We start from the raw sequence: 18,054 nt of genomic DNA on the forward strand, positions 1-18,054 counted from the left end.
TACACTTCGGGAGATTAATTTTGGGGCATTCGGCTAGCCCCACACAAAAGGCTGTCTTTTATTTTCCTTCTTATTTCAATCTCTTGGCAAGTGAATCTGCCTGGCTCTTCCTATTTCTTCCGGTGATTCCGGCTACCTCTATTTCATTTCTTGTCTCAAGGAGTTCTTGTTACTCCCTTTCTTACTGACTCATCTAATTTTTCTTCTGATTGCTTTAAGCACACTTTTCTGCCTGAGCACCTGAAACTTTTTCACAGATGTTTCATTTCTCAGAAACCTGCACCTTTTGCAGCTCTAATTACAAAAGCCCGTGTCAGATCTGAATTGGAATGGAGAAAAAAATGTTTTTATGCATGCATGAATGTGTGCCTAAGTTTTTGTGCACCCTCAAGGTAATTGTAGATAAGATATTTTCAATCCAAAAGACAGGGATTTTAAAGTGTTCAATTTTGTAACAAATTTGCTGACTTTCTGGCCACCATCAGATGAGAATTGTTGCAGCTGTAATAGTTGTCTTTTAAAAGAAAAGTAAGAAATTTAGTAAGTAATGAGGTAAAGCCTGACTGAATGGGAAGACCTAGGTAATTGGACTTGATTACTTTGATGTAATGTCTGTTAAAAAAAAAATCTTAGGTGTCCATCCCAGGTTCTGTAATTAAGGCACGTATTCGACCGGTTGTTATAAAATTGCATGTTAATTTGTGGGGGAGAGATTTGTTGTCTCAGTTTGGGGCAACCCTAACTTTGGAGTAAGGTAGAGAAAGAGTGATAAAAGAAAGAGAAAGAGGTAGAGAGAGAAAAGGAAGTGAATAAAGGTAAAGAGAAAGAGGAGAATTGAATTAAATTGATGTTTGAAGTTTGTAAATGGGCTTTTGGCTTGAAGCCGTGAGGGTGAGAAGAGTAGTTAGGATTTAAACTGCTCTCTGAAATTCCTCGCTGTTTGAAGAATGCATGACAAAGGATTTTGCATGTGAAGTTAATTTACACAAGCAGTTTGATTGCAGTGTTGATATATGTTAAATGGTAAAAGTTGGTATGCACGTACTTTGATTTCTTTCATATAAAGAAACAGTAAGTTGCAAAGATTGTTTAAAGGTATGTGTGTATGTTTGTGTGTTATCATTTCCAAGCTTGTCAAGAGAAGGCAGAGTGAGAACAAAGGAGAGTTTGTGAGAGGTTAGCCCAGCCATTCTCCCCCCCCCCTTTTTCCCCCTGAGCCTTTCCTTGGAAGAAAACAGGAGAAGGGGGGAGAGAGAGACGTGTGTGTGTGTGTAACTGCTTTCAGACCTAGAGGGAGAGAGACAGTAAGAAAATAGAGCTCATTGGCTTACGTATAGCTTTTTGAACTGATGGTAATGAATGTTTTGTATTAAGAATAAATGAAATGGACCCCTTAATGAAGCTTACGCTAAAAAATGATACTCCAATATGGATTTATCAGTGGCCCCTCCTCATTGTCAAGTTAGAAGCCTTAAAAGAAATTGTGCAACAGTTGTTATTAGATAAAAAAATAGAATTGTCAAATAGCCCTTATAATACTCCTGTATTTTTAATTAAGAAAAAATCAGGGAAGTGGAGAATGCTTCAAGATTTAAGAAAAATAAATGAAGTGATTTGTCCCATGGGGCCCCTGCAGTGCGGGTTACCCAACCCTAACATAATTCCTCAAAATTATGCTTTAACAGTTATTGATTTAAAAGATGCCTTCTTTTCAATACCTTTACATAAAAAGGACAGAGTATTATTTGCATTTACAATTCCTGTACTAAATTATAGTGAGCCAACAGTAAGGTATCAGTGGAAAGTTTTACCCCAGGGAATGCTAAATAGCCCAACGCTTTGTCAATATTACATTAATAAAATTTTAAAACATTTTAGAGACAAGTATAAAGGTATCCTATTCTACCACTACATGGATGATATCTTGCTAGCCATAGAAAAAGATGCACAAAGTGCATATCCACAGATTTTAACAGAGATCGTACAAGATTTTAATGATAAAGGATTTAAAATTGCTTCAGAAAAAATTCAAACTATGAAAATATTTTCAAATATCAGACGCACTTCAATTGGCCTTAAGTGACTATTTGGGGACAATTAAATACCACTATCCCACAGATTATAGGTTTTTGTTACTGAATCTACAACATTTACAATTGACTTCCTTACAAAGTAAACTGCCAATTAAAAATGCAGTTACAGTTTTTGCTGACGGAACTAAGAACAGGGGTGCATGTGTGTATCAAATCTCAGGACAGTGGATAACTTACCACACGCACCCTCAGAGTTCAGCACAGCGTTCTGAGTTGGCTGCATCCATATTAGCATTTGAGAAATTAAAAGACCAAACATTTAATTTAATTGTGGATTCATTGTATGTTTACCAAGTGATTAACAACTTGTTTGATGCCTATCTTTCACCAGCCCTAGATAAGCAATTGTTAGATATGTTTTTACAGTTACAGCAATTAATAATGGATAGAAAATTTCAATATTTTGTGGCTCATATTAGGAGTCACCAGTCACTTCCTGGAATGCTAACAGAGGGAAATGATTATGCAGACAAAGCCGCTAGGGAAAGTTTTATTGGATTTGCAACTCCATGGGAAAGCCATGAGTATTTTCATCAAAATGCAAAAGCCTTAGTGAAGATGTTTGGAATTTCAAAAACTGAGGCTGTAGCGATCATCCAACAGTGCTCAACCTGTAGCAGGCAAGGTAACGCAATTCCCATGGGAGTTAACCCCCGAGGAATTAAACGTTGTGAGATATGGCAAATGGATATCACACAATATTCTTCTTTTACACCCTGGAAACATATTCATGTCACAGTGGATACCTTTTCAGGTTTTATTTTTGCAAGTCCACAGCGGGGGGAAACAACCAAACAAGTGATCAACCATTGTATGCGCTCTTTTTCAGTCTTAGGAAGCCCCCTGGAGATTAAAACAGATAATGGACCCGCATACAGTAGCGCTGCATTCGCTACCTTTTGTGATCAATGGAAAATTGTCCATAAATTTGGCATCCCATACAATTCCCAAGGACAAGGAATTGTAGAAAGAGCAAATTTAACACTAAAAATGATGCTTGATAAACAGCAAGGCCCCTTTAAGATAGGGTTGCCTGAAATCCAAAACCGTTTAAGCAAAGCCTTATACACACAGAATTTTTTAAATCTTACAGGCTCACCCATAGCTTCTACAGCCGGGGAAAGACATTTTCAGCGTAGCGTAGTTTCTCCCCGCCCTCTTGTTTATTACAGACAATTACCAGACCCTCAGTGGAAGGGCCCAGTGGAGCTCGTTACTTGGGGACGTGGATACGCTGCTGTACAACTCCCGGACAGAGTGTTGTGGGTTCCTGGAAGATGCATACGACCGTTTCATGAGAGACCAGTGAAGACAGATGATAAAAAGGATCCCGAAGCAAGCCTATCCCTTTTGTTTCAAACAACAGACGACTAAAGTTTCTATTGCGACCAATGTGCTGGTTCTGCCCGTGCCCCTGCGAAGCCTGTTGCTGTTCTCATTGTCATTACTGTGTGCTTTGCACTCACTGCAAAATCCCGTGTGACATTGTGATAATTGAACAGTATCTTGAGGAAAATTTTTCCTATACCAATCCTTCTCACACTGAACTCCGTATCACACCAACAGTACAACAAGCTATTGACAATCCTTTTTATAACCACTATCACCAAGGGTCTATTGACCCCTCTTTTGATATCTAGTACTCAAGATGAAAATCCGTCCGGAACAGGTCGTTGGCCGGTCATATGTTCCCAGAGTACATCAGCCCCGATGCCCATTTTTCAGAGGACCTTCGCCTGGACAGGAAATGGGATTTTGGGATTTTTGGGCTCCTCCGATGTCTTGTAAGCATTTTCTGTTGCACCTTTTGCTGATGATGTTGGGAATGGGAATTGTGCTTTTAATCATATGGGGGGCATGTGAATATGAACGCAAAAATAAGAAGGGAATAGTGGAGGATATTCAAGAAATTCCTTTCACACACAACCACTCAAAAAGAGCGATCATTCCATACTCCAATGGGGAAAACTGCAATTCTCAAGGGATATGCATCTACCCTCACAATACATACGGAGAAGCCAATACACAAGTTACCTTAACTTGTTATTTGAAAAATCCAGCTGCAGCATGTTTACATGGCGATTTTTGCCTGCAAAATTCAAAAAGGCAATCCAAAATGTGAGAGGTATTTCACACCCGAAAGAGAATGGCTGCTCTTCACATATTAGAATAAGAATTACAGAGAATTCTATAGGTTGGTATCAATGCACGCAATACCAAAAAGGGTTACCTAATAAAATAATAAAAACAGAAGTAACCTCAAGAGCAAGTATAAAATTTCCCCCAGTTAGTGAGTGGTTCTTAACACTATTGAGTTATCAACAAGAGATAGGAGGAGACAGCTCTCACCACCTAACAAAAAGAGAGATAAAAGAGGACATTTGCACAGCCTGTTTACAAAAAACCAAACAAGGCAAAACAATTTCCATGACCTTAATATATTATACTATGAAACCTGAATGCAATGGAACCTTAATACCACCATGCACACATAACAATACACAATACAATCAGTGCTATACACCAAATGGGATACAATGTTAGGACCTATAACAAGTAGCATCTATGTTTATGGCTATAAAGGAGGATCTAGTTTAAAACATCAATTTCTTACAGCACAAAGATTATCAGGGTACATAGCCCATAATGTTTTAAAGGGAATGGCACCCATTACTGTTTGTTTTGATACATGTTTAGCAATTGCTATAGGGCAAGGAACAGGATCCGCGGGGGTAACCTGTGGAGGACAGTCGTGGGAACAATCATATATCCAAAACCATAGATATTTATTTACTCGCTCGACACTTTCAGCACATGGAGGCTATACCCAACCAAGTGTATATTGGTATACAAGTGGCTATGGACCTAACCATTTCGATCTTTCTATTACTCCAGTCACTACTGATTGTCAATCCCATCACTGCACACCACTCTGCCTTTCTGCACAGGTAGCAGGTACTTTAGGTACCCGATACTATCATTATGGTATTGGTATAGATAAAGCAGGAAAGGATCCTTATGGATATATTATTGTAAAGACTGAAGCAACAAAATTGACAAATCAACCTGTAAAGTTTTTTTGGAGTTATGAGCAGGAGATTGCTAAACTTAACGATCTACCTACACCTCCAAAAGCAAAAAATATGTTTATTAATTTGGCTCAAGAAGTTGCTGCAGAACTTATGTTAAAAAATTGTTTTGTATGTGGAGGAACCACTATGGGAGATCGCTGGCCATGGCATGTACAAGAAGCAAATTATACTGAAATAGCTCAATGGAAAGGGAACTTCACCTTTAATAACAACTTCAATGAAACCTGGCAAGTTACCTCTCATATAATAGGTCACATATGTTATACCAGAAATAAAAATAATCAGACTAAAAGAAATAAACCTATGGGATTTTTAAAATGTTCTAATGAGTGGGAAAATAACACTTGGGTTTCACAAATTAATATGACCAAACCTGAAAACTCATTGCTGGAAGTAACTAAGTTACGAGGACTTTCAGACCCTGAAAATGATACTATTGTGTGGAATTCACCTGATGGGTTATATTGGATATGTGGTAATTTTGCCTATAATATGTTACCCACGGGTTGGTATGGGTCATGCATCTTAGGGGCGATTCAGCCTTCATTCTTCCTAATGCCTATAGAGAAAAAACAAAAACTGGGAGTCCCTGTATATGATACTCTTGAAAGACGTAAACGTACCATAGATCTTGCTAAAGGGATAAAAATAGGTAACTGGAAGGATGATGAGTGGCCCCCTGAGAGAATTATTGCATATTATGATCCTGCGACGTGGGCACAAGACGGTTCGTGGGGATATAGAACGCCGATATATATGATAAATCGCATTATTAGATTACAAGCTGTATTAGAAATAATTACAAATGAAACTGCATTGGCATTAACTAAGCTTGCAAAAGAAAGTGTATTGTCAAGAACTTATATTATGCAAAATCGTTTAGCCTTAGACTATTTGCTCGCTGCCGAAGGCGGAGTGTGTGGTAAATTTAATCTTAGTAATTGTTGTATACAAATTGATGATTCTGGAATTGTGATAGAAAAAATAACTCGAACTATGATACAAACTGCACATGTTCCTGTACAAACTTGGAAAGGCATATTGGACACTGACGGTTGGCTTGGAGGTATTTTTAACAATTGGAAGCAAGGTTTATTTTTTATTGGGATGATATTTTTGGGATTAACTATGTTGCCATGCATAATACCATTATTGAGATCCACTATGCAGAGTATTGCGGACGCAACTATCCAGAAGCATCACGCATTATTAATAAGTGTCAATACATCAGAATTAATAATCCCTGGATATCCAATGGAAGGGGGATTTGTGAGAAAGAAACAACCCATGGCAATTGCTTCCATTTAAAAAATAAAAAAGGAGGAGATGTGGGAAATTATCCCATAATTGGCTGGGTGAAATTAGCTGGGATCAATAGGATAGGATAGAATATCTGGATCAATATCTATCTGGATCAAAAGTATCCCAGTGAACATTTGCCAAAAGCCATATGGAAAGAACAGTCCTGGGAAAGCTTTTAGATAAGGAAGCCGAATTCATTTCGGGTGTCTATGTGAATAGCAATACACAGATACACCAGAGATGAGAGGCCTCTATTATCTGAGATATAAACACACAGAATTAGCCTTGCATCCTTTTGCCGCCTCGTGTAACAAATCAGTCATTCCCATATGCCTAATGTAGCTCTCTGTGTAATTTACAACTCTATACTTTCTAAGACCGTTTGTTCCTCCTTCCTGCTCTCCTTATCAGGATGTGTTTTACAATTCCATACCTCCTCATTTCCCCTTATCAAAGAGTACCTTTTGTCCCTCCTCCCTGCCCTTTCTGCCAGAATGTGTATCAAGAAGTGATTTGTAACATACTGTGAGATGCTTTGTTTGTATTAAACTGCTGACTAACTTTCTTTGAACTTTCCTAATAAAGGGGCGCTCTAAAAGAATAGAGACTTGCCATTTTCACCCAGTCTGCAGTGTGTGTGTGTCTCATTGCCAAAGCAGCCTAGGAATTAGAGATTCGTGAAGTGGTCCATCGGATTGTGAGAATGCTTGTATTCCCAATGCAAGCTCACTCTCGCAGGATCTGAAGTAGCATCTGCCCACACAGGGTACTGATATATTAGCTATCATAGAGATGATAGAGATGATATGATATCATAGATCATAATCTCTCTACTTCATATAAATATTAAATAAGAGAGGCAAACTTAAGTTCTGAGGCACCCCAGATAACAGGGGCCTAGAGAGATGGACCTTTCTTCGCCTACCAACATTGACTGCCATGGAGAAAGAAGAACCACAGCAGAACAGTGTCCTCCCATGCTTATCCTCAAGGTTGGTCCAGCAAAATGTTTGATGATATCAAAAGCAGCTGAGAGATCCAGAAGAGCCAGGGTGAACACACCACTCACTTCTCAAGTTCTCCAAAGATCATCCACAAGGGCAATCAATGCTGTCTTAGTACTTAGCCTGAATCTTGACTGAAGGGGGAGCTCATGGCTCATTAGGGCTTATAGGTGGAGAAAAATACCTTAGGACTAACCCTAAACTAGGAGACATGACATTTTTTACAACCATACTTACAAAAAATTATAATTAATATTGACATCAAACCATTATTTCTACTGTTTGATTGCAATCAATGGTTATACTCATTTCCTAGGTTTATTGCTATATTTTAATTAAACATTAAAAACATTGCATTACCTCCCTCCCTGCACAGTATTCACTTTACCTCTCCAGTGTTTTGAAGGACTGGATAACATCCTTTGCGTGGCACCATAAAAAATATACCTGAAAACAAATGTAAATAAATTATAATGGGTTCCATGGAAAAAGTAGTACTCAATCATCTATAAAAAAACAATTAACAGAATCTAGAAAAATGTGCAAGACATTTTAATCATTTCCTCAATTCACAGACAGATATCTGAGGGGCCTTCCCTACCCAATAGGGACCAAGTCACCTTGGAAAGGGCTGTTGGATAGCTTTCAGCAGATGTAATAATAGTGGAGATATATTGATGTTTCACAATCCTTACCACCATGAAGTAATCCTTAATATCTGATCAGACTCATTTTGAATCTTCATCCAATGGTGCTCCAGTGTTTTATACTCCTGACCCATTTCCCAATTAGTTAACCATTCATATTTTAAACATGATATTTTTTTCAATGCCAGGAAATAGATGTCCAATTAGTCTGTGGTTTTAATAAAAACAATTGGAAAAATCACCCAACAACCTTTCTATATAGCAAATTTGATTCAATGTCCCTATCTTCTGATGCATTCTAATCCATGCACTGTAAGGAACTAATTCAATTTTTAGTTATGAGGTTTGTTATTTTAAAATATTGGAAAGATAAAAGTAGGTTTTAATTGGATCAATGGTAGTTAAGAGTGTGCAAAACTACTTTGTTTGAACACTGAGTTTTGAGAAGAAGACCCCTGCCTTATGGAACAACCTTAACCCCCTCACCCCAAGATTTGCATGGCATGATTTTCTGGATGGCCAGCAGGATTGGGGCTTTTCTCTGGTATGGGAATGTGAAGATAGCCTTGTAACTGGACATGAGACATCTTGATAAAGTACTTTTTTACAGTAACTGTAATTTGTTTTTCTTAAAAGAGACCTGTTGAAAGGTCCTGTCTCTCCTTCCTGTTCAAGAAAGCATGGACTCTCAAAACTTTAGCATTTCAAAAGGAAATGTTTATTGAAAGGAAGTGAATGCAAGACAATGCAAAGCAGGGTCAGAGTCCCCCCCCCCCCCGCCCCGGAAATTCTGTTGGGATAAAATGGTTAGAAACCCATCCCCTCCAGGTTTTTTTTGAAAAGTTTTTTTTTACTGTTTTAATTGCCAGTTGTTGTGTCAATTCTCTTTTTAACTCCTTTATAAAGTTTTTATAAACTTCTCTCCACACTTTATTGCTTGAAAGATCTCTCAGATAATCTCGTTGCCCTTGAATTGTTATTGAAATTAGCTTGTCTTTGATTATCAGACTTATTTCTGAAAAGGTTTCTCTTCTTAACTCCATCATTATCACCCTTTTTTTTCTCCTGTATCTTGAAATCTGGGATAAAGCTCCAAATTGTCAAATTCACTTTTCCATCTTCCCTTCTTTCTACTTTCACCCATGTTTGCTCCATTAATAAGTTCACCTATTGTCTTATCTTTATCTTCTATATTTTCATTCTCTTCTTTAATTTTTGGGGCTCCAACCCCATCATCTTTTGCTGTGAGAAACAATAGTCTATCCAACTTCTTCTCAAATCTCCCAAATCCTTCCAATATATTTTGAATTCCAGCCAGGATATTTCAAAATTTTAAGGTTTCCTCATCTACATATTGATCTATTTTTCCAAAAAAAGGAGAGAAAAAAGGAATCTGATAGCCACTGCCACTCTAGCCTTCCAAGCCTCTTTTGTGTGTGTGTGTGTGTTAAGTTGACAAGTTCTTTTGTACTCTTCAAAGAAGAAGGGTTCGATCTTTTTCTTTCCTTTTCCTTCCCTTGCCAAAATATTTTCCAAAAGCACCTGCAAAAACAATTCGTGCCCTTGGCTCTTTATCAGATTTTGTAAGCAAGTTGCAAACCCTTCAGTTACAAAGTCAGTAAGATCAAAGAAGAAAGAACAGAAGATACATTGTTTAAAAAAAACTCCAGACTCTGACTTCCGAGTGGCAGATCCCACTTTTTCATACTTGTCTCAAGCTTATGGAAAACAAAGGTCTTTAATTGTCTTTACTGGAATTTAATAACAAATGGTGGGAAGAATTGTTGAAATAAAAAAGGTTTTAGTTCAAGCCAAAAAATAAGGTGACAAAGAATAGAGGGGGAAAAAAATCAATCTGTTCACTTTAAGAGGAGAAACAGGAAACATTATGGTCACTTCAATCCACAAGATATCATTATAAAGAAAAAAACAAAAACTTTCCAAGGCAGTCCAATAAAAATTAAATTCGCCGCTTTATTCTTTTACTTAAAGGACTACTTTATCTTTAAAAAAAGTTTCTTTGGGCAATCTTTCTCAAAATAGAAAAAAGAACCTCACCAGATGGACTCACTTTCACTTTCTTTCTTCCGGACCCGTCTCCGACTTCATCAGCCTAGGACTGCCTGTTTGCTGCCAGCTTGAAGCGCTTCCCTTGGGTCAATCAGGGACTTTGTGATGTCCCTGAGACCAGCAAGGCTTTGTCTTCTTGTTCACCATTTCTACGGGACGGTTTAGGTCCAACTGGACCGTCCACTGGCAAAAGTGTTAATGGCGGTCTCGGACTGACGAGACCGCACGTTGTATTGTCGCGACGTTAGCTCCTCCCTCCTCCCTCCCCTCAGTTTGATGGTGACTGAGCCAATTCACAGGTGTGAAGATGATGTGGAAAAAGTCATCTTGAGAAAGAGATAAGGAGGCGTTCCCATGTGTTTCCAAACTGAGAGAAAACAGATGCCCCCCCCCCTTGTACATTCTCCAAGGTAAATCAAAGCACACAGCAGAATAGGTGACAGGGTGAAAGTTATAAACTACGGAATTACAGGATACATAGGAAACAGGATGAGAGCAATAAGTGAGTAAAAGAATCCAGGGTCCCCTCTCCACTTGAATGGAAGTATCACAATAGGTATCTGACACCTGTATTATGTTTTTATTGTTTGTCACCCAGAATTCCAATGGTAGATGACAGCTACATAAATTTGTTAAATAAATACATAATTGTTTCTTTAATTGACTGTCTTTCCATATAATACAAAAAGTTATAAAAATTGAAAAGGGGGAGATCAATGGTAAATCTAGACAAGAACCTGAAGGACAAGGCTATTTCTACGATAATAAAAAACCAAATTAGCTAAACAGATGTATTTCCAGAAGTAGAGGCTAGAACAGAGAAAGAAAATAGAAATAAATTATGGATTAGTACACAATTAATAAGAATATCAGACTGCAAGGAAAAACAAACTAATCAAAATCATTGTCAGGCTGCCCTCCCCATCACTTGTGCTGCTGCCTACCACAATCCTGAGAGGGAGGAGGATTGGGCAGGGGGCGGGGGAGGGTGTTGTCTTTCAAACTTATTTAGTAAGTTAATTATGAAAAATAAATTATCAAAATTAAAGACCTTCAATGGAACTCAAATAGAAACTAGATGTTTCTATTAAATCAACAGATGTAACTTTTTGTAACTAAATGGTTTTATAGTCCTTGTAATGCCAGCCACTGGGGATTTTCCTTCTAAAATGAATGGGAGCAAGGTCGTTATCTTGTGTAATTCTCAAGTGTTTTAATGGACTGGCACAGAAAAACATGCAGGATTACCAATGCTTTAAGGAAGTTACTTTTCATTATATAGGGATTTCCTTGCCAATCCAGTAATTGTGATACTGTTTTTAATGGACTTTGAGGAAATACAATTAGAGGGGTGAAAAAATCTTGAACCAAGTTAGTTAATTTTAGGCTCTTGCACAACAACAATACAATCCTAAGAGTTGTATACATCTGAAATAATAAGAGACCAAATGATTTTACCTGCAAAAGTGTATGGACTGCATGTGCAACTGGAAAAATGCCTTCTGTAATTGATAAGCAACTTGAAAATCCAACAAAGTATCCAATTTTGAAAGAATCCATAATTAAAGTAATGATTGCAAACAAAGTAATTCCACCTGAAACAAATGTTAAACGAAAGGGTTATACTAAAAGTAAGAACTTTGACATAGCTCAGTTGGTAGCCTTTTTCAACTTCATTCACAGAAGTTATTCCAGTCCTAACAGACTAACAGCAATATTTCAAATACTGGGTTGTATATGTAGAAGAATAGAATTAGAATAAAATAAATAAATCAAATTGAATATTCGTTATTGGCCAAGTGTGATTGGACACACAAGAATAAAGAATATTCTAGGTCCTCCATTTCTATTCATTGACATAAACATTTGCTCACCAGGTTATCAGGCTGTACAGATCAATTAACTTCTCTCTATTGTTCTGTACGCCAACTCCTTTAAAATCATGTAATTTTGATTAGCGTCTCATCAGACCAGAGGGAGTGCAACAGGTCCCTCATAGGTCGGAGATTTGCTCTCTAATCGGCATCGGGGAGGCAGCATGATAACATGGCTGCACAAGAAGCTGACTTCAGGCCAAAGCAACCTGAGCAGTAGCATGCAGGAGATGGATGAAAAGCCTGGTAAGAAGATCTAATTAACCCACAGTCATAAATCAGAATTTGGAAAAGCAAAGAACCTTGAGAGTATAAATAATATTGATGGACAGATCAGGATTTTGCAGAAAAGAAAGAAAAGAAAGAAAGAAAAAGAGAAAGAAAGAAAGAAAGAAGAAGAAGAAAGAAGAAAGGAAAATGGAGGGTTAAATCACTACCCCAAAAGAGCCATTTGCTTTAAACAATTTGGAGACAGAAAGAAGAAAGCAGAGAAGTGACAAACCTATTCAAATACAAACTTTAAATTTGAATTTGAATTTGAAAAGATTGTGTCTTCAAAAGAGATTAGGAGGGTGAAACAGAAACCAAAACATACTGAAGAGAGTTGCTTCGTTAGAGTTTCTTCTAACTAACAATATCTTAAGCAACTCCAATTAATGAGAGGTGGAATGTAACAGGTGACAAAATCAAGAAAAAAGCACTATTTTCTCACTGATAACCTAATTTGGCCTGTGCTGCGAATGAATGTGAAACTCGAGCAGGAAGTTTTAATTAACCAATTGTCATAAATCAGAAATTGGAAAAAGCAGGAGGTAAAGAGAAACATACCCGAGACTTGCTGTGTTTGAGTTTGTTCCAATTAATATATTTTAAGCAATTATAACCAATGAGAGATGGAAGATAACAAGGGAATAATAATAATAAAATCAAGAACTGGGCAAATACGAAGTTTTTATTTTTTGCCAAAGGGAGAACAAAGGAACAAGATGGCTCCCACTTCTCTTCCTCTTCACATTAGCTGAATTAGCTAAATTTAAGGTGGACCAGAACTCTGAAATAAGAACTGTATAACTAACTATAATTTCAGAACTGGACATTAAGGTAACAAGGGGGTAAAAAAATTAAGAGCTGGGAAAATATAGTCTTTTTTTTTCTTTTTGCTGAAGGGAGAACAAAGGATCAGGATGGCTCCTCCTCTCTTCCTCTCCACATCAGCTGAATTAGTTAAATTTAAGGTGGACCAGAACTCTGAAATAAGAACTGTATAACTAATTGTAATTTTAGAACTGGACATTATGGAAAAGTGGCAATTTGAAGAACTATGTGAAATTGTAAAAAATATGCATAAATCATTAAAATCAAGTCTAAATAGAATTTTTAAGTTAGATATTGAGGATAAGCAGGAAGCGAAGGAAGAAGTGAAGGAAAAAGTTGGGGGATAATGAAGGGATAGAAATGGTGGAAAATTAAAAGCAGACAAAAAACTTCATTGGGTTTGACAGTGGCATAGGGAAAATTGAAGGGGGGAGGGTTATGCCCTAATAAAGGGAAATACAAAAGATTTCATGGATTTGACGGTGGCTTGGGGAAAATTGAAGAGGGTGGACATGTCAAAACAAAGAAAAGGGAGAAGACAGGAATAGAGAAGTGGGACAAAAGACTTACTAGGAAAAAAATCAGACAATTAGAAATTGTTATATGGGAAATATAAAGCTGAGATATGTGGTTTACTCCTATATATGATAATAAAACTGAGTTGCTAACTGATTGAATATGATAATGGAAAGATAATTAAATAAAGTTTAAAATATATGGAATGTGGACAAATATGAAACTGTTATGTGGAGAATGTAAAGTAGAGGTATGTGAATCACTTTTATACATGATAATTAGACTGAGTTACTAATTGATTGAATATGACAATGGAAGAACAATTAAGTATAGGTTAAAATATATGAAATATGGACACATATAGAACTCTTAAGATGATGAATAAAGTGAGATGTATACCACTTGTTATTCTATAAAGTAGATTAATGGAATTGTAATGAACATTGAACTGTAACTATTGTTATTTAAAGACAATTAAGGGTAAGCTAAGTCAAGATATGAAAAAATGGAGAGGGAACATGAAATATACTTATAATGGAAAATTATTGAGATTATAAGACAGAACTACAAATTTGGGGCGTGTAAGGATGCATAACTATATAAATATGATGAGAATATCTAGAAATCATAACCAGGCCTACATCTTGGCCAAAAATAGGCTGGGGGGGAGAGATTTAAAAATACAATTACTATATAAGTATACTTTTTTTCTTTTAAAAAAGGAAGAGGATATACGTTAAAATTAAATATGTGTATTGAAATGGAATTATAAATACCATCAACATAAAATGGAGCTTGCTCAGAGGCTGATATACACCAAGTAAATGAGATGAAGTGTGAAGTAGAGTCTTCTCTACTTCGCACTTCAGGGAAAGGGAAGAAGAGAGGGATAGGAGAGAGGGCGGGGGGGAGAGGAGGAGACAAAGGAGGAGTGGAAAGGGGAGAAAGGAGAGAGGAAGAGGAAGTAGAGAAGAGAAGGACAACAGAGGGAAGAAAGGAGGTAGGGAGGAGGAGGGGAGAGGGAGAAGAAAGTGATGGATAGGGTACAAATATGGTGTATGGAGAGCAGAAGAGCCAATAATCATTTTTGGGAGTTGATGGTAAGATAAATTGATGTAAACATTTAACAATATAATATGATGTTGGTTATGTAATAGTATACATATGGTTATTTGTTATGAAAATGAAAAATGAAAAACTTTATAAAAAAAACCATGTAATGTTGCCAAGATGTGTTGCAGCATTCCAAATCTGGCAGGTGGGGGATAGATGAATTATTTTCTCTATTTGGTAAGCCATAACTTATCATAGGGACCAAAGTCTTTCATTTTTTCTGTATTGATTCAATTTATAGCCTACATTTCTATTTATATTGCACTCAAAATAACTGTCTAAAATTAAGCACCATAAGCCCAGGAAATATATACAGAAAGAGCTAGTAATTTGCAGTAATATATTTTACACCCTTCCAAAAAAGAATAGAACACTAAAATTAACAAGAAATATTTTCAGGAACAGGAAATGTTCTGCTGCATGATTCCCCTTTCTCCACAAAGTACAGATCAAGATATGCAAGAAAAGTGGCTTTTGGCTCTCAAAAGGGTCCACCATTAAATAGTGATGGGGTGGCCTGGAATTGTTCTCTTCTCCTATGCCCAAGGTACCAACTCCGCTCATTTATTTTGAGGTTCTGTATGGCAAGTCATGTTAAGTCCTTTCTAGCATGTGCACAACTACTGAGAAACAGATCAAGCTCAGAAATCATGAATTCTATTTGTTGGGCTACCATTTGGTCGAAGGATGTTTGCAAACAGACAGAAAATTATGTTGAATTAATACATTGGCATATGTTTCTAGCAATTGTAGAAAATATATGAAGAAAAGAATTATTTAATAGCTTCACTGTGGATACACCAAAACTGTTATCATACATGGCCTTTAAAAGCTTTCTAATTTTCATATACCAGGTATTTCCAGCAACCTAACATTTCTTGTACTAAAAGAATAGCAAAAAAAAAAGCTTGTTTGTCCTGTTCAACATCCTGCTCTGACACTTACGGTATCTTCCACGCAACTCCCCCCCCTCCAAAAAAAAACCCCAGCTACCAGCTTCTTTGGGAAAATGGACAGTTTTGAGCAAGGGCATGAGGGAAAGGATTATCCCCCTCACTTTGGTGGTGTTCCCATTATTCGTTAATGTTATAGATCTTAAATCTTTCTTTCTTTCCTTCCTTCCTTCCTTTCTTAAAAAAACATTTTTGTTTCATCATCCTATTTCTACTCCAGAAGTAGTTGGAATGCCATCTTCTGCTGAATTTTGCAATGGGGTTTCTAACTTACCTTTAGGAGGATATTTATCACAATAAGTGGGATGCTTGGAGTCAGTAATGCAAAGATATGTTATTGGTGACTTTACAGGCTACCCTAAAATACTGGCTCCAAAATACTATCATTCTGGTTTTATGAAGGAAGATAACAAATAGAAAAATGTGTACAGTATTTGTACACTGGATTCAATGGCCCTTCACTTAGAGATTGAAACTTTCTTACACATCACATTTGTGTGGAGCTATCACCATTCTGAAACTCCCCATCTTGAGCCTTACCAAACATTTAACTTCTTCCAAAACATCTACTAAAGTAAACAAAAAAATCTATGGATTTTGCATTCTTGTTTCTATAACCATTTTCTTATGAAATTTGGAATCATGAAGCATAATCTCAGTTGAATTGCTGAAATAGGGATGCATATGCTGAAGCAGCAACAACATGTATTCCCCCAAATCCTCAGGAAAAGATTACCTGGGAGGGCACCCACTGAAATCAGGGTCTTTGTCTTGGATTAGAATCCAAGGCAACAGCTCTATGCACACCTATTATGAACAAACTGCAAACTAAATTATTCCCTTAAAGTATTAAGTAAAATATCAGTTTTATACAGTCTCGGAAGAGGTGTTGATTAATCAATAAGGATTAATAGCAATAGCAATAGCAGTTAGACTTATATACCGCTTCATAGGGCTTTCAGCCCTCTCTAAGCGGTTTACAGAGTCAGCATATTGCCCCCAACAACAATCCGGGTCCTCATTTTACCCACCTCGGAAGGATGGAAGGCTGAGTCAACCCTGAGCCGGTGAGATTTGAACAGCCGAACTGCAGAACTGCAGTCAGCTGAAGTAGCCTGCAGTGCTGCGTTTAACCACTGCGCCACCTCGGCTCTTAATGCCTCATCAAAGGATTTGTTCATTATTGCAGGGGGTGTCCACATTTGTTGTGTATAAAATATCCCTAATGGAAGTTGTTCAACTGAGATTTTATTGAACTTGCTTAAAAAATAAATCAAATTTAAATCAGTATATTTGTTATAGTCATCTAGTCAAAACAAATATGCATAGGGTCCGGGGGGGGGGGACTCCTAATGACACAGCCAATGGTTTTTTTTCTAGATTGACCCTTGGAGGTCCCATAGTACATTCTCTCCCTGGTGCAGGGTCCTCAAAGAGAGGAATTTTCATACACTACTGTATTGGATTCTGTGAGAGATTAAGGGAGAAAAGTTCACTCAAATGCAGCCAGGTTTGTACCCAATAACTACAGAATTTTAACTGCTTCATGGCCTTCAAAAGTTGAGCAACTTGTTCTAGCACCTCTATGGGATTTCCCAGCCCCGGGCGTGCCCTTGCCCCGCCCCACTCACACTTGAGCCAGCGTGCCCCGGCCTGGGTGTCCTTGTCCTGGATGAGCCTCTTGTGCGCACAGCGGCGGCAGAGGTACCAAGCCATCCAGAGGAGCTGCAGCGCCATGAGGGAGAGGAGGTAGGCCAGGACGGCACTCTTGGCCACCCCGATGGCGTGCACCGCCCACGCGAACATCAACAGCAGCCCGGCCAGCAGGAGATGCAGCCCATACTGGCTGCTCAGTATCTCGGCGCTTTTTTGCGGACAACTTCGTCCGCCCCTGGACAACAGAGGCCATCGGCGGCCCTCCTCCCCTTTGGGCTGCTGGATCCGCGGAGTCTGGGGTTCCTCGGCCGCCCTCTCCAGTTCCCAGCCATCCTCCCTGGAGCTAGTCTGGGCGCGTATTTTTGGGCCCGTCGAGGCGGATTCGAAGTGACTTCTTTGGAGACCCATGGGCGAGAAGCGCTTTTGCCCGGAGATGCCCACTGTTGGAGGGCCAACGGGTGCGGGCTAGCTCAGCACGGAAGCATCCCCGGAGCGGAGAGGAGAGGCGGGCAGGCGCACCTGCCGATGTTCCCAGGGGTCGCGCTTCGCCAATTGCTCTCCCGGCGGAGCCGCCCTCCGTTCTTTGGCGGAGGCGGATTGACGGACGGAAAGTGCACTCGGCTCCGGCTCTGCAGCAAG

At 38.3% G+C, this 18,054-nt stretch overlaps 1 protein-coding gene across 1 annotated transcript in view; it reads right to left on the reverse strand.

Annotated features, from left to right (window-relative positions):
* OTOP1 (otopetrin 1) overlaps nucleotides 1–17,823 on the reverse strand; it is a 34,355-nt gene extending 16,532 nt beyond the window's left edge. The window contains exons 1-3 of the mRNA XM_032223649.1: nucleotides 17,391–17,823; nucleotides 11,667–11,803; nucleotides 7,880–7,938 (exon numbers count right to left, since the gene is read on the reverse strand). Of these exons, the coding sequence (XP_032079540.1) occupies nucleotides 7,880–7,938; nucleotides 11,667–11,803; nucleotides 17,391–17,823 (629 nt within the window). The remainder of the gene's footprint in view (nucleotides 1–7,879; nucleotides 7,939–11,666; nucleotides 11,804–17,390) is intronic.
* Nucleotides 17,824–18,054: the final 231 nt, after the last annotated feature.

Source organism: Thamnophis elegans, chromosome 9, assembly GCF_009769535.1.
Source record: "Thamnophis elegans isolate rThaEle1 chromosome 9, rThaEle1.pri, whole genome shotgun sequence".
Classification (NCBI taxonomy): Eukaryota; Metazoa; Chordata; class Lepidosauria; order Squamata; family Colubridae; genus Thamnophis; species Thamnophis elegans.